Genomic DNA, 24,744 nt, shown 5'->3' with positions numbered 1-24,744 from the left:
TGGAGTTAATTTGTCTATACTTTTTTCTTCCTCTTTGCCTCCCTCTTCTTCATCTTCTTTACATCATCTTTAGTCTGTCTTTTACTTCTTCAATCAACATTCATTTCATTTGCTTCAGTTTCATTTCATCTTTTCATTTCCATTTCATTATTCTTTTAAAATATTTCGCTACCATTTTCCTTTTCATGAAATAAAGAAAAGAAATTCATTCTCAATCAATTCATGCTTCTCATTTTCATTGGAATACTTGTCAAATTATTGACTCATTTCTTTTCTTTGTTCACATCTTTTCCACCTTTTCCTCTCTACTTTTGCGCTACAACTTTTTTTCGCTGCACTTAGACTCGAGTCTTTCATTTAATAGCCAATTTCGAAGTAAACTTTGCCTTTCCAGTCTCAACATTCCTGTAATTATGATTATCATTGTATGATTGTTACTATCATTGTTATTATCTTGCCAATTCCTGGGAGAGAGAAAAGAAGATCTTTCAAATCGATTGTTTTATAAGAAATGTTACAGCATATTACATGTGTAAATTTGTATTAATAATAATGAAGTTAAAGGGTTGAAGAAGGGAATAAAGGAGTGAGATCAAGATTGGGTAAAATTTTTTTCGCCTTTTCTCATTTTCACGGGAAACAACAATTTTTCAAAAATTTCAACTTTTGTTTGTTGAGTAAAAAATACTTTTTTTGCTGTTTCACAGTTTACTTGCTTGGCTTTGAGCGAACCTACAATTTGTAAAAAAAATGAAAAATCATCTTTTTATTAGGAAATATCATCTATTCAGATGAACACATAATCATGTTAACAATTTGATCTGGGAAAAGTGTTGTTTCAATCCATTTACTTGGCTTACAAGTTGTTGAATAGCTTCGCTTCTGTTGGGGTGAAAAGACAAAAAAACGAAATAATGAATTTTGGAACAAAAAATGTTGATTAATGAAAGGTTCGACTGTTGAAAAGTTAATTTAAAATACTCACTGTGAGGTTAAAATTTTTTTAACTGCAACTACTTGATGAAAAATAATTGAAGACTTCATTTTTCGTTCATCTTCTCCTTTACCTTTGGTGGCTTCGCTTTCTTTTAATTCATTTTGATATTTAAACTTTAACCTAACTTGATCCAAACGGTTATAATAGCGATCGATTGATTGACTTATTTCATCCAATTCCTTTTGACAGGTTCGTTCGGCTTCCGATAAATGGTTTTGATGGGATTGCATGGATTCCAAAATTCTTTCAACTCGCTGAGAAAGTTTCTCTTGCCTTTCCAATGTTTCGTCAAACTTGATGCTGGTTGCATTAATATCTGAAATTATGGAATCTTTTTCACTTGAAAGTTTTTCAATCTCTTCCAATTGTAGCTTTTTATTGGCAATTAAAGTTGACGCTCGTTTGACCAAAACTTCGGTCGCCTTTTCCATTCGAGCGATATATTCTTTTCTTAAAATATCGGTTGTATTGAGCAACATTTGGAGACAATCTGATTTACTTGGTTCCTTGTTGGACTCGGACTTGATGTGAGGAGCATTCATTGATCTTTTCAAGATTTGATTGATGTGCACATTAAAGCTAATTGAGTCGTCCAGATTTGATTTAGATTCAGGTTCATCGGTGAATCCAACATATTTATAGTGAACTGATGACAACCTTTGAGTGAGTATTTCACCGGTTGAGAGTAGCACAGCAACAGAGTAGAAGCCACGACGTGCTACTAGAGCAACACCTAAGGGAATGCACATTGGAACGAATGAGCTTGGTGCTGCAATGGGTTTGGTGCAAATGAGATGTTCAATGATGCTTTGTTCAATATCATCGAGAGAAGAGAATTCACATGATTTGAGTCGATTAAGAAAAGGTATGTTGATGATGTGAACACCGGCTTCATGAGAGCAAAAGTATATTTGAGGATTGGCTGCAGGACGGATTAGGCGTAAAGGCGAAGAGTCATCTTGATCATTGACTGAAGTAAGTGTTAAAACTAGCTCTAAACTTTCAACGACAAACAGTGTTGGAGGATTGGTGAATAAACGGGATAAGCCTGGGTTGATATTGGAGGCATTGGGGTAACGGGATTTTGAAACAAGAGATGAAACAGTTTCATCTGCAAGATTGAGAAGCAAATCATCATTTTGTCCAATAAATGTACTTGAACGAATTTCAAGACCTTGACCAGTTTCTCCATTATCATCAATCACCTCTGGATTATCCAATGCTAAGCAATGGTAAATCATTCCTGATGAGGTGGCAATAGCCAATAGTGTTGGTGCACAATCAAGACAAATGATACTGGAAGCATCGACACCGTAATTATCTTCTGCCGGTGGTCTCATTGTCAATGGACCCAAAATCCGTTTGGATAAGTAAGTATTGTGAAGATCATTATAGACAAGCAAAACATCACCATTTCCTTTAAGAACGTAAATTGGCCATATACAGGAATCTTCTTCAATCAGAGTTGTGTTTGTTGCTGTATTTGCTTGAGATGTAGCTGCACTTGCTGAAGAGGCAAAAGTTTCATTACTGTTGTCTTGTTTGGTGAGCCTTTTATCAATTGGTAGACCAAAATCAAAGCTAACAGCAATTTGACCAAGAGATGAGGCAAACTTGTATGAAGAATATTTCACCTCTGAATTAGATGGATCGCTTAATTTAATTTCTTGGAAACATATATGTGGGCTTGAAATATCATAAATGCTGAAGAAAGATAGACAAAAAAAGAGGATGAAAAGTTGAAGATAACGGTAAGTAAAATGTGTAACAATTTATTGGCCATGTTGTGGTCTGTTGCCTGTTTATGTTTTCACACCAAGTAATGGCAAAGTAAGAGGTGAAATTGATAGCGCTGCTAAGCTATAATCATAATCCTAAATAATACCATTTAACCAACATAAAACATTTGCAAACAGCCAATAATTGGAATGATATCAAGTCAAAGTTGTAACCATCCTTGAGCTATTCGTGCTTTTTATATTTTCAATTTTCTTAAATATAATCGTAATTTCTTGATATTACTAATCTTGCTCAATATTGTCAAAAAATCTGCATCTTTCTGAGAGTTTTCATCTTGACTGATTACATGATTATATTCATCCAATCAAGTCGAGAAGACGATTTTTTTAGCTCATAACATATGATTTTCATTGATCATCATCCAGATGAAACGAATTAGTTAAGCCTAAATGATTCTTAACTCTATTTTACTGATTTTGCTCATGGTTTGCTGGCTATAATGAGTATTTTGTTGACTTGATTAAGTAATGATGACCATAATTGTTACTAATAATAATGAGAATAGCAATTGTTTTGATCAAAATGAATGGCTGAAGCTAAATTAGGCAAAAATGATCATCAGTTTTGTGTGAAAAATTTATTTTAAACTGCAATTGAAACAAGATCTTACCGAATACAATCATCATTGGTAAGGATTGCAATATGAGATGATCCTGAGGGTGATCCTGGATGCCAACGAGTCTCCAAAATTGCAATTTGCTGATTACAGACAAAAAATCTTTCAGCAAGGCCAATGGTCCTGTAAGAGACAAATGAGAGACAAATTAGCGTAAAAACTAGTGAACATGTTTGTAAGAAGAAGAAAGTCGTTCATAAATTGTTATTGTAAAACAATTACGATTGAGAAAAGAGGAAAACTATTAGACAATTGAGGGTAACAATGAAATTAATTGAAATCTATTATGGGTATTGCTTCAATTGAATTTTGTGTGAGGTTACAAAATTAACTAATTGCATTGACATTGATTGAGTATTGTCTGTATCAATGAGGCTCTTTGTTTTTACTGTGAAAAATAGTTGGCGAAAAAAATGTTAATCAAAATTATATCAAGACAAGTAAATTGTAAATGAGAAGAAGAAAGAATAGAGAAAAGATGGAAAAACGGAAGTACAGAAGAGGCACATCAATTTAGACATTGAATAGAGAATGAAAAGCATAACGATAATGAAAAATGCTAAAGGAAATACGAACGAAGAAGATTCGAAAAGAGAAATTCTTTTTGCTTTTTCCTTGCAAGTTTCCCTTTCTCATGAGAATTGGTAAAATTTTTGAAAACTTGAACAAGAAAAATGTTGGACTTGATTGGTGATTAGTTTAAATACATAATATTTGATTTGGATAATTAGAATCATTCATTGTTGATAAAGGCTGTGAAGAGGTTTTTGTTGAAAAGAAAGGGAGGGAAGAAAGAAAAAGGATGAGGATAAAGAGGAGAGAAGATGAGGGAAGAAATTAGTGAAACAAGCTTTTTGCTTTTTCTTAGTTTGTTTTATCCTTGATGAGGATGATGAAGAGGGAAAGTGAGAGGAGGAATGAAGGATGATTGGGATAATTGTTGAGGATACATGGTGAGATTGATGAAGGAAAGAGTGTATTGGCAAGAAAAGATAAGAGTTTATTAAAATTTTGACTTTTTTTCTTCTTCATCTTCTTCCATATTCTGTTATCCTTTCGATACTTTCCTCTCTTTTGTCTTCTGTCTATTTGTCTTGCTCCTTAATAAAAATAGTTACATTAAGTAAAGCAAATTGAGTAAATTAGTTTCATCTAACCATCCAAATCAAATGTAACCCAAGATGCAAAGATGAAAAAAAAACACAGGATTATAAGGAGTAACTGAGCCATCATCAGTTCTCATCATAACCATTCATCAGAATAATTACGATAACTTTCCCTTTTCTCTTTTTCCTTCTCATTCGCATCTTTTTTTACTCTCAGTTCATCATCATCATATCTAATCATAATAATCATCACTCTTACTTCATTGCAAATTTCTAATCATCATTTGTTTTCTTACTCGTTTTAGGATTTTTTTTTGGGTTACACTGTTTTTACTGTTGGCCTAAAATTAATTCATTAGTTACTTTAATAATGATCAGTTAATAAGATGCATATAAGCTATTAATATCAACAATGAACTTTCAGAGTCGACTTAATTTAAATTCATTTTTGCCTCTTTTATCAACAGTCAACATCAATATTCAAATTGAAAAGCCATTGTAAACACAATTGATGAGCCATCTGTAAAGTCCTGCAACTTTTCAGACTCTGGTTCAGTCCATATTGTTGTTTGGATTGTTTAATTATTCACGGAACATTAGTTTGCTTCAATGTTGTTTCATAGAAAGATAATGATGACAGAACGTGCTTCATTTAACTCATCTTCAAATGATAATCATTATCATCATAAACATCTTTATCTTTTCCATTTCATCCGAAAATTCATTCAATCTTCTTTTTATCAAATCTTACAAATAAAGTTTCCCTTGAAAGTGTAACAAAACTGAAGATGAAAAGATACCTCAAGAATATTCATCTTTTCTCTTCCATTACTCTCAACATTTTCATTATCATCATCATCAGCATCATGAAAATCGTTCAAATCCACAGTCAATACAGACCCAATCATACAACATCATCTAATTGAACTTTTTTTTCTTCTCTCGACACCTTATCTTTATATATATATATTTTTTCCATATCATGATTACAATCATAATCATCATCATCATAATCACCATCAAAGCTTTCTGACCATAAATTCATACAGTGTAACAATAATCTTTTAGATTGCTAGAAACAGATGAACTCACATGAAGCAATGCGATATCAAGAAATTGGAAGGAAAAAAGAAATAAATATAAATAAGAAAAACTGGAAATTTTCATCATCATCATCATCATCATCATTTAAGTAACAATCAAAAATATTTTGGTATTTGTGACTAACATGAAAATGAAGGTGCAGGATAAGACTACAGATCACATCCAAAAAGTGATCATAAGTAATCAAGAGCAATATGAAATTAGAGTAAATGATTAGATAAAAAGGGTTGGTACTCAGAGATGAACAAGAATCAAGAGCATTTAATGGGTTCGAAGTTGAAACAAGTTAATAGAGACGAGAGCCGCAAATGGCTAGTCATTGGCCATTAGTGCATGTGTGTGTGTGAGAGAGATCAAGAAGTGGCTTTATCATCATAAACCATTGGATGAGAAAAGCTGAAAAAAAACTACATAAGCTGAACATTAAACAGCATATAATTCGATATATTGGTTGTAATAATCATCTGAATGATTGTTTTTACGTGCATCATAATCATTTTCACTGTTTACATCAGTAATGATACATCAAGCAAATAAATATATCTACACATAAAACATATTGCAATTCAGTAATAGCGATGGTTCAACTTTCTATCAGTTTCACTGTTTCTGAACAAAAAACAAATTTCCAATTATCCAAAGGTTTACCATTAAATAGACTGAGAGTATGCATATGATGATAAAAGCCTTTGAACAGTAAATTGATTTGATCACGGAAATCATATGGCTGTTGGTTGCTTAAACAAGCTTCAAAACAAATCTCATAATCATCTAGTCTTGACTGATAATTAATAAAATATAAACTGGATCAGATGACCAGTAATTACAAGGTAAGTCACGTAGCCATTAGGTTAAAGCTTATCAAATCTAGGAGAGATGATCATCATAATCAGACTGTTGATTGAGGTGATTCCTGTTTTGGTGTGTATTGTTGTTTGGATGTGGTTTTGTTTGATGATAATCATTATCATCATTATCTTGATACTAACAAGATTTTGGTTGACTTTATCTCAATTAAGGGAAAAAGGGATTATTCTGAGGGCAAATAAATTGAAATGATAAAACAATTTCAACAAGATTGTCAGATGAAATGTATAATAATAATGGTGATAATAATAATAAAGATGCTAGTGATAACTTAAGAGAGTATAATGATGATCTAAGATGAGATTTGTTCAATTCTGGAGCCACTTTTTTTTCATCAAACAAAATGTTTACACGAAAAAAAAGTAGGAAATACTAATGAGATGAAATAGAGAAATGGTTCTTATCGTTTCTTTTGAATTAAATCATGGTAAACGAGATTGAAAGTGTAAGTGATGTTAGATATTATTGTTGTGTTTGTATGGTGTTAGTGTTGTTTAATAATATTGAAGTATTGGTGAAATTATTTGACTTGTGAGAAGAAGAGAAAGGGTAAAAAAGGAAAAGGCAGAAAATAGGAAGAAAAAAGTTGAACTCTAATTGAATTGGGTTTAGGAAAAGTTTGATAGCGAAAATGGGTGATGCTAATGAAAATATATGGTCTCTATCAACATGAATCTGCATAAATAATAGTGTAAAGGAGTAAAGGAAGAAAGATGATGGAAATCGAAAGGGTAAAATGTACAAAAGGGGAAGAAATCAAAGCGATAATAGCAAAGAGAGAATCTGATTTTGATCATTTTTAGTTTACAATTTTAAAATTGAAGAGTTAGAAACTTTGGAGAGTTGATCATTGATCAATGGTAAGAAACGACGCCGGTGGTGATTAATATTTAGATATAATCAAGTTAATAAACGATTCAAACCATTCATCATTCAAACTGTAATAATGAGAAATGGTAAAAGATGAAATTTAAAGGGTTAACTGTAACATTATTGTATTAACTTGTCTTTGCTTTACAAGTGTTGAAAGTGACAAAATTTCATTGCTTTTGTATGGACATTTAGCTTTGGTAATCGCATGATAACTTTAATTTATCCTGTTCTTTTTTTGATGAAACAATTGATAAATGAGAAGATATTTCAAGTAAAATCATTGGCATGATAAAGCTGATTTAATTGGAGAGGGGAAGACTATTTAAATAATGATGAACAGGAGTTTGACCATTGAAGTTATTTGTAAATCTATGGCTAAATTTTTAATCAAGGAAAAAGCTTTTACTCTAATTTTTCTTGTTACAACTAATTTTATCATTATTACTGTTATTGTTATATTATTGTTTCTATCAGTTAATTCTGTAAAATTTATAAGCTTGGAACAATTGTTTGATTAAGTTGATTGGATGTAAGTGTTTAGACTATTTAGATACCATTTAAATGGCAATTACAATTTAACGGTATAACAAATGCAATTGATTGTGAAGATTGAGAAAAGTTCATAAGGTTTGGCAAGTTCAGAGGGAATAAGTTTTGTTTAAGATAAGAGCATGAATGGCCAATTGTGTACCAATGGAAACCATTATTCTTAATCTGGTCAAGATAAAAAAAGAGGAGTTCAAAGGGCTGATTGAATGGTTTAACAACGGCAATCAACACAAAATCATTTCAACTAAATTAGTTCATTTAAGCTAATTTCGATTCGGATCGACAGATCTTTCGAGTAAATAAGATGAATGCAGATACAAAAGCTAAATAAAAAGTTTATCGTTTTCTCCTTTTTATTTAAGTGAGATGACCAGAAAGACCATAAAGACTATTTAAGTGATCATTCTATTGTATCTATTTGGATTTCATCTTCATTTTCCTTTTAATCTTGACCTTCTTTTGGCTTTGATACCATCTAATTTGATTGTGATCAGTCCTTTAAAAGACATTCAATTCATTTTAACGATAAAATAGCGACATAAGTTTGGCTAGTTAACTGTAGGTTTAATATTGAATGAAGATCGGAAAAAGACTTCAGCTTTAGGATGATCATTCAGTAATTTTCAAGTTGATTCTGATATTTACCTGCAAAGGATTGAGCTTTTTCCACTTTCATATGAATTTTGAGAACCAAATTTTCTAGGTAATTCCATTATATTGATACCTCTTGGTCCTTGAAGAGCAAGATGTCTGCCATCAGGCGACATAACCAAAGCGTCCACATCAAATAAAGGTGCGTTTGTTGGCATCAAGTTCTGTGCATTAAGAGATAAAAAGATATGTTAAATAAACGAACAGATAAAGAATAAAATTGAATCAGAAAATGTCAAAGGTCGCCTCATTTCATCGGTTAAATAACAGAAAATTAAACCTTGAAAATATGATTGAATATTTCAAATGGATGTGAAAAGGCGCCAATTATGCTTTTGAAGATGTAATTTACTGATATTGAAAACCAGAAAGTAATGATAGAAATATGATCTCAAATAATTAAGACCCAAAGACTGAAAATGATTAGATTGGCGGTTAATATAAGAGTCTTTAAAGGAAGACAATTGATTCGCCGAAAATATGTTTAGACGTTTAGATGTTGAATTTATGTAAATTAAGCTTTCAAAAGACAACTTACTTGGACATTAACTAGCTTAAAATCTTTCATAACAAGGCAGTAGATTTGTTGTTCTTGATTGTCCCAGATGCAAAGTAAATTGTCATCAAAAGTGATTAAATTGGCAGCACCTCTTTTACCATCAAAGAAGCTTTTCAAATTACCAGAAAGCTTCTCGAGTCGAGGATCCGTAAGTAAAAGGTTTTCCCACATTTCACCGTTATAAAGGTCACTTCCAAGCCCTAAACGAACCATGATAGCGTTAAGATCAAATAAATAAGAACCAAATTAATTGAAATCACGTAATTAAATAGAAAACTTGAAGCAATTCAATAAAAGCAAGGTTTGAAATTAAGTATAAAAACATATGATTGATCGGTTACACAACATGTATACACTAGTGCCATCTATGTTTACCGATGTAAGAATAAACAAACGGGATTTATTCAAAGGGAAAAATGTTCAAGACGAAATTTATTTTTTGTTTAATAAATTTTACATCTTTAGATTTTCTGCTCATTTCATTTATAATTCATCTTTTATTCATGTAAAAGTAAGTAAAACCTGAATTGTTGAAGTGGTGCTAAGTGAAGGAAAAGTTAGAAAAAGAAAGTTAAATTCTTTGCCTAAATTAATTGAGAGTGAAATATTGAATGGCTCAAAAGGAAAGGGTAAAAATGTAAAAATCATAATGGTGATGATATTGTGATTTTTGTTGATTGTCAAAAACCTTTTTCTCATCTTTTCCTTCTTAAAACTTCTATAGTTAACTGTATTCTTAACGATTAATGTTTATTTTCAGGCTTTTTACTGGTGCTTCTTTTTTCCTGGTAAACCTAAAGAGTTAAATGTTTGTTTTTTGTTGCTGATGATTCTTTCTCTTCTAATTGTGCTCGTCAAATTTGGATATTACTTTTGAATTGGTTTAAAAGACATTATTACAATTGTTGATGGATCAAATTTTGGCCTTCTTAATGTGATAATTTAAAATCGGTGGAGTTGTGTGATATCTACATGAATCACATCCATTTATGCATGCTTTTAATGGTGAACACGCACTCAGCTGCTAATGTATATCTCCTTTAACGACTTGGATCTCAAATTATTTGAGATAATCAGGCTTAAATGTTTTATCAACGATTCACTCATAATCTGGTAATGATTCTGACTCTGGGGACGTTTATGGAAATTGTGAAACATCTCATATTAGCGTAATATTTCCATATCCATGTGCTGTCTCCACTCTTCAGCCATAATCTCAGCTTGAAGATATAGCAACAAAAGCTACCTTTCCAAGTGGAATTAGATTGATTTGTATTGTTACAATGGTAATCTCAGCATTCTGATCAATTCTTCAATAACATAATCTATTTCTCGACTTTAAAGGGTAACTGATTTAGTCAATTGTGAACATGACTTGTAATATTCACTTGATTTCTTCCATTAATGATGTTACCCTTTTTTTCCAATATAATTAGTTTCTAGTTCTAAAAAAAGTCAACTTCAATTGTCTCAGAGACTCTTTTTTTCTTGTTCCATTTCTCAATAAATTGTCCTCTTTTCTCCATCTTTTTCTGGTATTCATTTGCCAAAGATAACCTAAAGATGTTGAAAAATCTAATTATAATCAAATTGTAATTTTGTTGACTCTTAATGGTTCAATTAGCGATCAACTAATTAACTGAAAACGCAGAATGAAAAGAAGAAGAAAAAACAAGTAAAACGAAAATGATTGTGTTTAACGTAAATAGTAATGTTGTCTATTCAATTTACATTATGTTCATTCATTTGATTCCATCAGTGAATCCTTTTAATAATGAATGTAACGCCACTAATTAAAACTGACAACAATGATTTAGGCAAAGGCAAAGAGTAAAGGAACTTCCTTTACTCTTTGGGCAAAGGTAAACAGAAAATCTTCTTAATCTTGCACCTTATTATCAATCAAAAAGTTCACACAGTCAATACAAGAGATGAGAAGAAGGAAAAAAACACAGTAACCTCTCTAAAACATTTTTAAGGTAAACGTAAGAATGAATCTCATTTTTACAATTAACTTAGAGGTTTACCTTTGATTGGAAAATATAATTGGTTAATTTTAGGGTATCACAAAGAGTGACTGGCTGGTGAAGATCAACGGTTATGGTTAACATGCAGCTAATGTAATTCTTGAATAACGATCATGTTGGCAACACGTGAAAAGAGCCTGCAAGGCTCCACTATCCGATCATGTGACTGGCATTATTCCATTGGTTTCAACATCGTTGGTGATCATTTTTGACTTTATCTCATTCCTATGTTTGATCATCATAATTTTTAGTCAACTTAAATGTTCACACTTTACTCAAATATGATTCAATGTTACTATACCTAAACAGCTGTAAGTACACTCACACTTAATAAACTGTGACTCTCTCTTTCCCAACATCTCTTTATAAACAAAGACACTTCATTTCTTTGTATTTACTTGAGCTTTTTTCTTACATTACAGATATTCATGAGAGATGTTCATCTAATTAGTCCTTATTCCATGCTTACCTGAGCTTTATTTAAAGATAATCAATGTGCCTGGTGACGTTAGGACCAAATCTTGGCGTATGGCTGAAGAGTTATTAGATATGGCTCTTGGTATCAACAGTTGAATGGTGCGTTGGTTTTATTTTTATTTTAAATCTCTTTACATCAGCTTTCTATTGAACCACTGGAATTAACAATGTTGTCAATTTTTATCGCTCTATTACAATGTATCAATGGTGATTATTGTCATGTTTTGTAATGTCAGATAAACCCTTTCAATGTATCAACTCTAAATCTCTTTGTAATGTGTGTTAACCAGGATTTAATGGTTTTCTTAAAACTCTTAGCAAACCGGTTCATATGAAATGTATCAAATGAATCTACTCTTTTCCCTTCAGTTCCTATCATCAGGACATTGAAACTATTTTCAGCCTTTTCCAGTCTTTGTGTGCATGTAATATTTCTCTCCTCTTTTCTCTTTCTACCTCTTTATTCACTTTATCTCCATCCCGCCCTTAGTAACCTGTTAATTAATATTTTAATTTTATCAAATATTTCTTTTCCTTAAATTCTTTTTTGTTTCATTCATTGACAGGTAGACAAATAAATCATTCAATTGAATACTTCATTTTATTTGGCAAAGAGCAGGATTACTGGAATTGATTTTATTTTGTCTGTGCAGTATTGATCTCTTACTCTATCTTTCCTGTTTTTTTACTGGATGCCTTTGTTTCATACATTCGATTTTTAATCCATTCGCAATACCATCATCTCTAATCATCTAATTAAATCATCAACTCAACTAGTGAATAATCTATTCTTCTCAACCAAAGTTAAATTTAGGAAATATTAACAATAACATCATGAGTTTCGCTAGCTTTTCCATCAGTCATTTGAGATGTTTCTCTGGGGCTGGACGATCTATGTTCCAAATTGGAATCAAACCATGCTTACATAACTACCTGTCTACTTCATCATATATTAGTATTAGATTGAAGGTATGTATTTTTTAAATTAGTCTTATCATATTACCAGAATTACCCAACATCTAATTGATTTTTCATGTTAACCTTCTCTCTTTATCTTAGCATGGCAAAGCCAATAAACATGGTGTTCATTTTGTTAACAAAAACCTTTCGATTAAATATGCCAATAGTGTAAATCAAGATAATAAAATCAATCACAACACCAATGGAGGATCAGATGTAGAGGTTAAACCGGCAAGTCGATTACTGGTGCTTATTGCCTGGATCCGAGCTGCTGAGAAAAATTTAGAGAAATATCGTGAAATTTACATTAAGAATTATGGTTTTGATGTTCTCACAGTGTATACAAACCCGATAGATTTTCTATTGCCTACTGTAGGCACTCAAAAAACTGCCCAAAATCTGGTTGATTATCTGGTAACTGAAGGAAATAAATATTCTGATATCGTAATCCATGGATTCTCGGTTGGTGCCTACGAATTTGGTGAAATCCTTATAATTTTAAATAAAGCCTTAGAGAAGAGTGAAGCCAACAGTGCCTATCACAAATTAATTGATACAATTAGAGGAATGGTTTTCGATAGTGCTGTAGATGTAAGTGGTGCTCCCATTGGAGTATCTCGTTCTGTTGGTGGTGAAACCTTTCTAGCCGATGCAATTCAGATTGTAATGAGATTCTACATGTGGTTAGCGAGTCCAGTTGCCACCAAACATTACGTTGCCTCTTCGAAAATGTTTCACAACAATTTTTTAAGATGTCCCGCATTGCTTTTATTTTCAAAGCAAGATGCTATCTCAGATACCAAGGTTAATATGGATTTAGCTGAAGAATGGAAAAATCTAGGCATCAATGTTACGGTCAAAGATTTCAATCACTCTCGCCATGTAACACACTATCGAAAATATCCTGATCTATACGGAAAACAGATTGATGACTTTATCACTAAATTATCATTTATCTCCAATAAATAACGAATTACTATCGAAGCTCTAATCTTACTCAATCAAGTTTTCGATTCAATATCCAACCAAAGCCTATGTTTTACCTCTTTTCCTGCTGCTGATCAATTTGTATCTCTCTATCCGTATTCGTTAATTTTTCATCTTACTTTATTACAAGCCGATTGTTTGAACCTTCAATGGTTTTTACGTGATCTCATGTAAACTGTTGTTTAGATGTTGCCAAATTCATCGGATTCAAATGGATGGGTATCATCTTCTAAAAAATATTCCAATCAAACAAGACCTGACATTGCCTCATTTATAAACAATCAATCAACATGCTAATAGAAAAAAATTCAATTTTTGTTCAATATTAAGTTTATCATAAGTTCTATTTATCATTCATGTAACTTGAACTCAAAAGGAGCACAGAAGAAATCTTACACTAACTTAAAAGTAAATAATTTTTTCATGATTTGTTTGTCACTTCACCCGAATTTCCATTTTACTTTTTTGTTTGTATATTTTTTTACAATAGAGAACCATAATCAAGTCGTTAATGATCAAGTTGATTATGATGTATCAAGACGAAAATGCAATCTCTCACAATTCAAGTACACTAGAATACCCGGTTAAAGCAATTTTTTAGTAAGCCTCCATCTAATGATAATGAATTTCAGAAACTAGCAGCTCTTAAGATTAGGACCAAAGAGTAACCAATGCTCCTCTTTGTTTCGGACCTAAATTTTAGGTAATGAAAGGATTTTATAAAATTATAAAAACAAATGTCAATTTGTAAAAATCATAGATGGCGACTGTGAAAATTGCTTTAAATCAAACAGTAACTCTTTGACTCTCCTCTTTCCTTTAAATGGAACACAAAAATTGCTTTAACCGGCTACTCAAGTGTATTAGCATAGAATCATTTGAATAGTTATTTTGCCGTATTAATGACTTATTAATTTACCAATCTTTTACAATTTACTAATTTTGACCGAGTTATAAATGATTTGTAAATGGAAAGTCTCTGGAAGTTTCAAGCGGATATTAATGAAATAAATTGGAATTCAATGACTGGTTAATGTCTTTGAATGCTCAACTTCTCCTTTATTCAATCTAAATTTTTGGTTAAATTAAACTCAAAGTAGATTTTTATTCGTGTAATTTTGATCAGTGCAACATAAAAATTATACTTGGCGCCAAAAAAGCCAATAATAATTGAAAAAGAAGTGACCGCCAGTTCCAACGCCATCTCTAACCAAGTATCAATTCGAAATTCATTCTCCTAAGTAAAGTTACTTATTTGCGTTATTTTATACTGCTCCGTCAATCAAATTATTACTTGGTAAGTATATTTTAATAATGATTTGACATTCATTTATCAACTTGCTTTTAGTTGTTAATCATATCAATGTAATTTTATTTGTTTATCTATTCTGTTTTCAGCAGGTCCAAATTTCCTCTACTGAATCACCATTTTATTATTTGATTACTATTTTTTACAGATGAGTAACTAATTTTGATCGAATTTGCAGTCTAGTAATGAGTCAAGTGGAATGCCTTGATCCACAATTTGAATGTGGCCTTTATGAAGTCTGGTGTAGGGGTATCATTGACGCACTCATCTATAAATTAAACAGTCAAGATGAGGTAAGCTAAATACAAATCACTTGGCTCTTATTCCGAGTATAGTCATATTGTAAACATTATATTGATAAATTTTTCTTATTTTGATTCTATCTATTTTAGGATACAAATCACCCCAATGGACTAACATTGGAAGAAAAGTTTTCTCATTATAAAGGCCAATTAGATCTGCCAAACTTGCGAAAGTTGAAACCAGATCTTTACGAAATCCTGTTGTCAAATGTCGGACATCTCGTGAGAAAAGTATGCTCAGAAATTCCTGATCCATGTGATAAATTATCATTTCAATCACGATTCTTGGAAAATATTTTCTTGAATGTACTGCGAGAAAATGCACTTCTTACGGAACCAACAAAATATTATTATGAATCAGTTCTAGACATTTTCTCTCAAACCACATTCGGATTACCCTTTTTCATTGATCTCATGAGTGATCAAGGATGGTATAAATATGGATCCAAATTTCTTGCTCTTTTTTCGGACTTAGATCAAGTCAAAACCATCTTGACCAAGCTGGAGGAGCTTTCTTGTGATATTCATCTTACCGTCTTGAAAGTTATATGGTTTATCGAAGCATCTCTAACTAAATATGAAGATGATGATGCGTTGCTGAGGTTTCTTGAGGAAGCAAATCTATTAAGAGAACAATCTTCAACAAAAACATTTGACTTGAGAGAAAATTTAAATATATATCTTTCGATACTCAATGTTTACCTTGAAGCCTTTTTAGTAAACACTGCTAAAGTGGCTGCACGTGAATGGGGCTTGGATAAGCCAGTTGATCCAAATAACTGTCAATCTGATAAAAAACTACCTAAAATTACAATAGGATTTCAACCAGTTTCATCAATAAGTTCTCTTATTTCGGATCTAGAAAAGAATTTGTTTCCTGATCAGCAATATTCTAACGCGGACCTTCTTATTGACTGTTTCAAAGACCCAAAAAGTGCTGCTATTCTTGAAATGATTGCCTCAATCTCTGGAATTTATGAGTTACTAAATGTCATAGCTGCAGAAATTGAAGCTTGGCCGTTAGACCAGCTGAAATTTGACGTATTTGATGCCATAAAATCTACCTGGGACTTAATGAAAGATAAAGCTGATGCAATTGAACTTTCTTTCTGGGGGTTTTTTTCACTCAAGCGTTTCTTTGCTCCAGATCGTGAGGAGTGTCGTTTTCTCACAATTGCAGTTCTCAACACTGGAGTACCAAAATGTATCGATATTTTGGAAGTAGTTTCATCTGAAACTTACCTAGATCCGTACGTAATGCATGCCTTGGGTAATGCTATAGCGAGATCTGAAAGAGTTGAATATATGGATGACCTTATTCTGATTCTCAAAAGAGTTCTTAGATCTCTAAAATCTAGAAAACGTATTACAGCATTCTTCAAAGCTCGAGTAGATTTATTTGGACTTTTTACTTATGGCAAGCCACACAAAAGTAAACTCGATTTGCTGATAAATCATTACTCGTCTGGGTCCATCATGTATGATCAAGTTCGGGATGACATTTTATTAAGTGCATACATTTCTCCCTATAATTTTCTCGAACGAATAATTGCTGATGCTTTGGAACATCGACACACCATGTTACCTTTTTTATGCAAGTTATTCTGTATGGAATTGTCTCCTGTTTGTGCTTCTGTTGTTGACACAAGATTTGACAATACTTGTCTAGAAACTTTACTGAATAGTCGACTCTCGACGCCTCCATCAAATGTCACTGTTCAAGGTTTAATGATCGTCATCAAAGAAATTCATACATATTATTCTCATGCTAAAAACCCGGTACTACCCAGAGTATTCACATTGGAAAGGCTTATGTTATGTTTTGCTTGGGATGGATGCTGTGACCCATTATATTCTGTTGAAGCAAAACTTTCAATATTTAAATTAATTCAAAGCTTGTCTGATGCTTATGACACTCCGTGGGATTTGGTCAAGAAGGAACCTTTCAATATTGTTTATAATTTGCTGCAATTTATTGATTACTTTTGTTATGATGGAAGTAGGAAGGACGGTATACTCAGTATTATTGAATACGTAATGACCAAAAAAGTTTGTCGCAAGTTAACGGATTCAGAATTTGAGTGGATACGAGCTCGTTCAAATTTTCACGATGAAGAACCCTGTTTGTTAGCTCTTCTTCAACCGTGGCTTCAAAGTAGGCTGAGTAAATTTATTGACGTATCTAAGATGAAAGCTGTTGAAGTTTTATTGCTTGCTGCCTTTTGTAAAGACAATGTCTGGGTTCGTTATGCCAATCGTCCTCGAATTTTTAAGTAAGTAAATTTATCTAAATTTTAGCTACACTTTTTTACTCACTCGTCAATTATTTTCTTTTTTTTCATTTGTAGTGACTATTACCTCAAAGGACAACTTGCATTCATGCTGAGGATTATCAGTCGAGATGATTATGATAATTTATTTTACTTCTTATGTCATTTCCTTACAATCGACGAAACTATTTGTGCACTGGTTCGGGGTTATGAGTCACAAGTAGAATATGGACCAATTAACACTGAATATATAACTAATTGTTTGCTCGATTGTTTTGAGTTCCATTGTGAGAATTATTACAAAGAGCCTCATAAATATCATTGTAAAAAAGTAATTAAACCAGGGCTTCCCAAAGAAAAGCTTATTCCAATAGCATTTCGGCATATAAATCACATGTATGACTTCTTGACAGCGACCAGCGCTGATGCAGAAAGAATCGGGAAAACATTGACAAAGTTTGCTCAGCAGATGAAGGAACTTAATGTCGATGCTTTCAAATGGTTCTTCGAGAAGGATGTTCCCCTCGATATGCGATCAAAACACATTTTACGGGAACTTTATGGACCTCTGTACCATATACCGAAGCCATATAAAGAACCTTCCCTTAGACCTGGATAAAAGTGTTTATGCCTTATGGAATGAATCCTCCATGGAAGTTAATCGATCACTTTGTGAAAAGGGAAAAGTTGATGTTCGATTGCCTTTGAAACAACTTATGGGCAAAATGATCTTAAAGTATCAAACCAACTGTTAGAATAACTTGAATCTTTTCCTCGCATTCGTATAAAACCCATCTTCATTATATTGTTTTTCATCACTTTAAATATTTGTTATTTGTTTCTTTAAATTGTTTACTTTTGTATTTAAACAAGAACTAAAATAGATAAAATTCAAATTATTAACGTAAAAGCTTTAATTCAGTTTCATCTTTTAAAAAATAGCGTTTAACAATATATTTTTTCCTTAATATCACTCTACTTTTTTCTGTAAAAAGGCAAAGAGAGAGGGAAATAAAAACAAAAGAGTTAACAATTAACAATTGGTTGACTAGAATCGAATTAAGGTTCAAATCAAAACCCAATGGATTACATCAAAAGTTTATGTTAGAAGACAATGTTAAATGTTAATGAAAAGAGTGGATTGAAAAGAAGTGAAAAAAGTTTAACCAAACAAAGAAAACAAAAAATCAACTTTGATCATTTGGTGAACCAGAAAGATGATCATCGTTCTGCAAGATATCTTCCAATCCAGTCAACATAAGAAGAGACTCTCGAGTAAAGACCTGGAAGCAATGGACGAGCACAACCAACACCAGTGGAAACGACACCAATAACAGCCCAATGATCAGCCAATTTATACAACAAAGGTCCACCAGAATCACCGTGACAAGCATCTCGTCCTCCTTTTTGATAACCCGCACAAATTAGATGATCGTGAATGGGAAAAAGATAACCCGATGAACGATACCAACTTTGACACTTTTTGTTGTCCACAACTGAAAGTTTAGCCTTCTGTAAAATATCACTGTAAGCTTCACTTTTTTCACTTCGTTTTCCCCAACCAACCACAATGGCCTCTTGTCCAGCATAAGAGATCTCAGAGGAAGGAACACATACTGGCCAAGCATATTCAGAGAAACGAATCTCTTGGCGAGTTCGAAGAAGAGCAATATCAGCTTTTGATCCCGTCTCGGAATCGACGATACCAGCATAATCGTTGTGAATGACAATCTTTTCAATGGCATAATCTCTCGAGTTGTGATCTTGTCGATTCAAATGAAACTCACCGATGCGAGCCATGAAAGAAGCAGGAGATTTATTGTAGACACAATGAGCTGCCGTTAAGATCCATCTTTTGGCAATGATGACGCCACCACAAAAGTGTTCACCATTCCGTCGAACTGAAACTGTCCACGGAAATTCACCGTCAAACGTATCATTTCCAGCGACCACTCGTGAGTTGCGAGGAATATGCTGTTTACCGCAACCAGCGTTTTTTCGAGGTATACCGTAAACACAACAAGAATCACGGTTGAACCAGATTGATGAGCAATAATAATAAAAGATCAAAATGAAGATAAACTTGAGGCACATGCTAATGAAAGGGAGAATAAATTGTGAACCAATTGGAAAAATTCGGATTGTTCATTTCGGTTGAACCAAAGACCAACTCAGCGAAACAACAGTCAACAGGAAAAAGAGAGAGCCAAAAGGATAGTGAGAACAAGTAACAAACTGTAAATAAAGAAGTATCTTTTTTTATTTCTCGTCGTTCACCATCTAACCATTAAAATACCTTGAATTATATCATCACCTTCATCATCACCTTCATCATCATTCTCAACACTATTACCATCATTAATTATCTGAATTATTTTGGCCAAAAGTGGACATTCGATGATGGCGAAAGAGAAAAGCAAGAAAAAAAATATTAACCCTCCGCCCTCACTTTCTAAACTTTTTCTGTCAACAATTATTTTCATCGTCTTTCTTCTTCTAGTCCTTTTTTACCTCTCTCCTCTCACTCTCTCTTTCAATCTTCCTCCTTTCTTCCCTCCTTAAATCTCCCTCCCTATCATCATCTTCATCTTCAACTTTACCTCCATCATTATCATCTAACTCTCTCTTTTTATTATTTTGGCTTTGGTTTTCATCAACTCACAATCAACTTCACTGTTCTGCTTACAATCACTGTCCCACTAACCTATTCAAATGGCGATCCTAATATAGTCTACCAATCACCGGCCAACTCCTACTTCACATCATCATCATAATAACGGCACTCGGAACAAGTTTAAGGGCTCAATCGAAATTTAGCATATCAAGGTTGATGGCCGGCTTTGTCTTGATATTTTCTCTTCTTTTCTTGCCTTTCATTTATTATTCACTCTTTCGATCATCATCATCATCATCATCTTACCTACATGAAAACCACAACAATTGTAATCATCCTTTTCCATCCTTCGAAAGTGACATAGTTTTCACTTTATTCCGGGAGACTGTTTTTATCCCTTTTATTTCAACAACAATTGATGCACCAACTGGCCATTGAACTCTAAATTTAATTTCAAAATCTCAACATTAATAATCTTCCCAAAAGAAACACTATTTCAATTTTCACTTTATTATCATTCAATTCAAGAGTTTAATGCTAAAATGCCATAAACTGCAAATCGACTTGATATTTAATTGTCTTTTGCCTTTAATTTTTAGACTTGATTTTTCTGAAAAAATGAAAGATTTGTTATTCCTTTCGTTACAAGTTTGCAACTTTTTCTGTGTTTACGATCAGTTAATTTTGAATTTTGCTCTAACAATTGTAGGCATTTAGAGGTGAATCTGATGATTTGGTTCTTGATTAATAATAAAGTAAAGAGTAGTGGGTCAATGAACTTTGATTGGTCAATCATGATCAACACAGTGAGTATTGAAAGTTGAACTACTGAGCTGTTAATAGATTGTAGACTGGACTATTTAATGATTGTTACTTCTATTTTATTTTGCATATACTTTTTAGATGATACTATTATTATAACTGGGTTAGAAGTGGTCAGTTTAATGTGAAGCTCATCAATTTAACCCAATCGATCATCATTTGGATTAGTAATGGAAGCTTTGAGTACATTCATTTTATCTTTAGCATTATGTACCAAAGTAGTTGGATTAGCTGGTAACAGTTCAAACTTTGAGAAGGCGAAAGTAATTTGCCATTTTAATTCACAAACAATAATAATTTGCTACTTTTAATGAGCAAAGAGCGATTCTATTCAACAGAAACAGCTAATTTCACTTTTGTTTGTAAAAATTGTAAATTTTATTTTTGCTTAATTTATGGACTAAAGGAGTTAAAAAAGTTATAATGTAACCAATTATCATGAATTTAATTTTGGACTGTTGATCAATTGATTGATCATTGCTATAAGAATATAATTGCATGAATAAGTTGATAAAAAATATCATGGTTTGAAATAAAAAGACAGTTGTTTGAAATACCTTTCTTCTTAAAGAATCATTAAGTGCGAATTCAAATTGATTGGTAGACTATTATGACTTTGATATTTACAATTAAATGAAGACGCGATAATTATTAAAAATTAAAGATATAAATTATGATTCATTTTATGCGCTATTGAAATATAATAATAAAAATGCCTCTAGATGGCAGTATAGTTTTCCACGTTAACAACGGAAGTTGATTTCTTGTGTTGAAAATTACTCGGCATTTTGGATCTATTTTATTGGATTTTGTGATTAAATTTGATTAATAATTTAAAATTAGGTAAGTAAATTTTATACATTCAATAAAAATTTAACTGTAAAAATGAAGATTTATTAGTAATCTTTGAAATAATTTATAGTTATACAGTCGTAAATATACATATCTGACCACTTGCCTTCTTTTCCTGTTTATCAATAGATTTTTTACTCATCAAAATGTCTAAAGTAAAGACCAAGGATCTCCGTGGTAAAAAGCGAGAGGAATTAACAAAAAAGTTAAATGAATTCAAACAAGAATTGGCCAACCTTAGGGTTGCAAAAGTTACTGGTGGAACTGCTTCCAAATTGTCAAAGATATCTGTTTTCCGTAAGAACATAGCTCGTGTTTTGACAATTATGTCACAAAATCAGAAGGAAAATTTGAAGAAATTTTACAGAAGGAAGAAGCGAATTCCAACTGATTTAAGACCTAAATTAACCCGAGCTAAACGACGTGAATTAACAGCAACAGAGAAATCAAAGAAAACAAAGAAAGAGATGACAAAATTACGCCGATTTCCTAAGGTTAAATACTATCTTAAAGCCTAAGGATCTTCTATTAAAATATTAAATTGATTGATTTGATTTGTAAGTTATCAACTCAAGTTGTATAATGTGTTTGTCTAATTTTATTATAAATTATCATTAAATGAACATGTTATTCAACAAAACATACATTCACGTTACTCTTATTTGTTAATATTTGATACCAAATCATTGTGATCCATTCACAAACAAACAGATCAGTTGATAATTATCACAGCTGACTAATGTCATTGATTACTGAATTACTAGTTGAAATTATTATTTTCACTACAATGGCAATAACGTATTGTATAGTATTTCGTTCATAAAATTACACTAAACAAAGACGAGTGCAAAAGATTGTTTTTTTTGTGTTAGCCTCACTACTAAATTCATCAATTATTTAATGTGGGATGCTAAGTGTTAGAGTATAAAACTTCTGAATGGGAAGCCTATTTCTGTGATTTATCGACTTGAAAATTCTTTAACTTCGAATCCAAAAAATAATTCAGTTGTTTCAATAACTAACCTTCAATATTAGATTGAAGCAATTTTACAAGCTATTCGAGATTTGTGAAATTCTCGTGCATTATTGCTCACTCGGGTACAATAACTATTTAGTTATTGTAATAGAATCATTTGAATAGTTATCTTGCCGCATTAATAACTTACTAATTTACCAATCTTTTACAATTTACTAATTTTAAACGATTTATACATGATTTGTAAATGGAAATTTTATGAAAGTTTCAAGCGGATATCGATAAAATAAATTGAAATTCAATGATTGGTTAATGTTTTTGAATGCCCAACTTCTCCTTTATACAATCTAAATTTTTGGTTAAAATTATTTACAGAGTAATTAGATTTTTATTCATATTATTTTGATCAGTGCAATATAAAAATTATACTTGGCGCCAAAAAAGCCAATAATAATTGAAAGAAGTGACTACCAGTTCTCACGCCATCTCTAACCAAGTATCAATTCAAAATTCATTGTCCTAAGTAAAGTTACTTATTTGCGTTATTTTATACTGCTCCGTCAATCAAATTATTTATTTGGTAAGTATATTTTAATAATGATGTTTGACATCCATTTATCAACTTGCTTGTCGATGTTAATCAGATCAATGTAATTTTATTTGTTTCATTATTTGTTTATCTATTCTGTTTTCAGCAGGTCCATATATACACATAGAGTTAATTCTCATGTCAGTCAACACGTCAGGAGCCGTTGTTGTTCCAAGGAACTTCAGATTATTAGAGGAGCTTGAACAAGGCCAGAAGGGTGTTAGTGATGGAACCATCAGCTGGGGCCTTCAAGATGATTCCGATATGACTCTAACTCAATGGACTGGAATGATCATCGGTCCTCCTAGGGTAAATATGCTGTTTCACTGATTTACCACTCAGATATGCCAATGAGTTTACCTTCTACATTCTATCTATCAAGATAAGCGCACCAAATATAGATTGATTACTTTATTCCTTGTATGAATAGGAAATGATTTGATTATCATCCATTTTTTCATGCTCATAATGAGGATGATCATTGTCTTTCATGCAGTCGTCATTATTCTGACTGAACATCGCTGCTTTCAACTTTTCTTTTCCCTTGCAAACTCGGCTGTATGCTTTTATGCATTTCTTTGATAAAACACCCTCGAAAATGTTTTGATTTATGACTGACTTTCATTTTCTCTTCTTTCTACAGACTCCATATGAAAATAGGATTTACAGCCTTAAAGTAGAATGTGGTTTAAATTATCCGGACGAACCTCCAACTGTTAGATTTATTTCAAAAATAAAAATGAACGGTGTCAACGAGAATAATGGAGTTGTAAGATGGATTTTATTTTATTCTTTATGTGAATCATTTTTTCATCATCACGATCAAAAAACGCTGTTTTGTTTTCTTGCCATTAAGCATATGCAAAAATGAAACCGGGCCTCATGACAAACTTTAAAACAGTTTGTTAGTTGATTTATTTACTTGAAATCCAGTATCTGTTTACAAAGGATACAAAAGAAAACATTACTGCCTGTTTGTTGACATTTCTTATGATGAAATCTGGTTGTTGACCTTACCAAGAACTTGTACTAAATGTCTTGTTTTTCACTTTATTCCAGGTTGATCGCAGAAGTATACCTGTGTTAGCAAGGTGGCAAAGAAATTACTCCATTAAAACTGTTTTGCAAGAGCTTCGCCGGGGTATGACGCTGAAGGAAAATATGAAATTAAGTCAACCTCCAGAAAGTTCTACTTTTTAAAAATAATGTCAAAAAACAAAAAAAATCACAAATTGGTAACATAAACATCTACAATGTTAGTCACCCTAATCCAAAAAAATTTCAACTTCTAATGAAATCAACAAAAACAACTGATTTTTCTTTATAATAACAACTAATATTTCTTTCTGTGCACGTACGGATTAAAAAACTTACCATAAATATATATAAATATACACAAATTATATAATCATGGAAAAAGACTCGCATTGCAACAAA

General features: G+C 32.0%; 6 protein-coding genes across 16 annotated transcripts; 4 read left to right on the top strand and 2 right to left on the bottom strand.

Annotated features, from left to right (window-relative positions):
• Positions 1-486: 486 nt before the first annotated feature.
• Positions 487-9,417, bottom strand: mbo (Nuclear pore complex protein Nup88). Its single transcript, XM_015936901.3, has 5 exons — positions 9,102-9,417; positions 8,558-8,727; positions 3,408-3,536; positions 986-2,701; positions 487-882 (listed from the first exon to the last, which is right to left on the bottom strand). The coding sequence occupies exons 1-5, from the start codon at positions 9,333-9,335 to the stop codon at positions 804-806; spliced, it is 2,328 nt and encodes a 775-aa protein (XP_015792387.2). The 5' UTR covers positions 9,336-9,417; the 3' UTR covers positions 487-803.
• Positions 9,418-9,516: 99 nt separating this feature from the next.
• l(2)k09913 (transmembrane protein 53-like lethal (2) k09913) lies at positions 9,517-14,000 on the top strand. 7 transcript variants are annotated; one of them, XM_089266859.1, is made up of 6 exons: positions 9,517-9,633; positions 9,883-10,945; positions 10,985-11,460; positions 11,572-11,725; positions 12,197-12,595; positions 12,686-14,000. In XM_089266859.1, the coding sequence occupies exons 5-6, from the start codon at positions 12,461-12,463 to the stop codon at positions 13,553-13,555; spliced, it is 1,005 nt and encodes a 334-aa protein (XP_089122985.1). In that variant the 5' UTR covers positions 9,517-9,633; positions 9,883-10,945; positions 10,985-11,460; positions 11,572-11,725; positions 12,197-12,460; the 3' UTR covers positions 13,556-14,000. The 7 variants fall into 7 exon arrangements, with proteins under 7 accessions (XP_089122985.1, XP_089122983.1, XP_089122986.1 ...); XM_089266857.1 differs by having other exon boundaries at positions 12,193-12,595; XM_089266860.1 differs by lacking the exons at positions 9,517-9,633; positions 9,883-10,945 and having other exon boundaries at positions 11,144-11,460; positions 11,572-11,833; positions 12,193-12,595.
• A 63-nt stretch (positions 14,001-14,063) lies between these two features.
• Positions 14,064-18,364, top strand: LOC107368893 (uncharacterized). 4 transcript variants are annotated; one of them, XM_015936781.3, is made up of 4 exons: positions 14,064-14,870; positions 15,031-15,175; positions 15,275-17,457; positions 17,533-18,364. In XM_015936781.3, the coding sequence occupies exons 2-4, from the start codon at positions 15,068-15,070 to the stop codon at positions 18,071-18,073; spliced, it is 2,832 nt and encodes a 943-aa protein (XP_015792267.2). In that variant the 5' UTR covers positions 14,064-14,870; positions 15,031-15,067; the 3' UTR covers positions 18,074-18,364. The 4 variants fall into 4 exon arrangements, with proteins under 4 accessions (XP_015792267.2, XP_015792266.2, XP_015792264.2 ...); XM_015936780.3 differs by having other exon boundaries at positions 14,328-14,870; positions 14,975-15,175; XM_015936778.3 differs by having other exon boundaries at positions 14,400-14,870; positions 14,972-15,175.
• Positions 18,351-19,907, bottom strand: LOC107368898 (serine protease 27-like). Its single transcript, XM_015936789.3, has one exon. It carries the CDS (start codon positions 19,546-19,548, stop codon positions 18,676-18,678), a length of 873 nt encoding a protein of 290 aa, XP_015792275.1. The 5' UTR covers positions 19,549-19,907; the 3' UTR covers positions 18,351-18,675.
• Positions 19,908-21,659: 1,752 nt separating this feature from the next.
• On the top strand, positions 21,660-22,382 carry LOC107368903 (large ribosomal subunit protein uL29). The gene is made up of 2 exons (XM_015936796.3): positions 21,660-21,733; positions 21,872-22,382. The coding sequence occupies exon 2, from the start codon at positions 21,889-21,891 to the stop codon at positions 22,258-22,260; it is 372 nt and encodes a 123-aa protein (XP_015792282.1). The 5' UTR covers positions 21,660-21,733; positions 21,872-21,888; the 3' UTR covers positions 22,261-22,382.
• Positions 22,383-23,229: 847 nt separating this feature from the next.
• Uev1A (Ubiquitin-conjugating enzyme variant 1A) lies at positions 23,230-24,726 on the top strand. 2 transcript variants are annotated; one of them, XM_015936793.3, is made up of 4 exons: positions 23,230-23,298; positions 23,417-23,616; positions 23,951-24,076; positions 24,367-24,726. In XM_015936793.3, the coding sequence occupies exons 2-4, from the start codon at positions 23,446-23,448 to the stop codon at positions 24,505-24,507; spliced, it is 438 nt and encodes a 145-aa protein (XP_015792279.1). In that variant the 5' UTR covers positions 23,230-23,298; positions 23,417-23,445; the 3' UTR covers positions 24,508-24,726. The 2 variants fall into 2 exon arrangements, with proteins under 2 accessions (XP_015792279.1, XP_015792277.1); XM_015936791.3 differs by having other exon boundaries at positions 23,414-23,616.
• Positions 24,727-24,744: the final 18 nt, after the last annotated feature.

Source organism: Tetranychus urticae, chromosome 2 (genome assembly GCF_039701765.1).
Source record: "Tetranychus urticae isolate SD_2017Ah chromosome 2, NJAU_TeUrti_SD_1.0, whole genome shotgun sequence".
In the NCBI taxonomy this organism is placed as follows: Eukaryota; Metazoa; Arthropoda; class Arachnida; order Trombidiformes; family Tetranychidae; genus Tetranychus; species Tetranychus urticae.
This window is presented reverse-complemented; position numbering and strand designations above follow the sequence as displayed.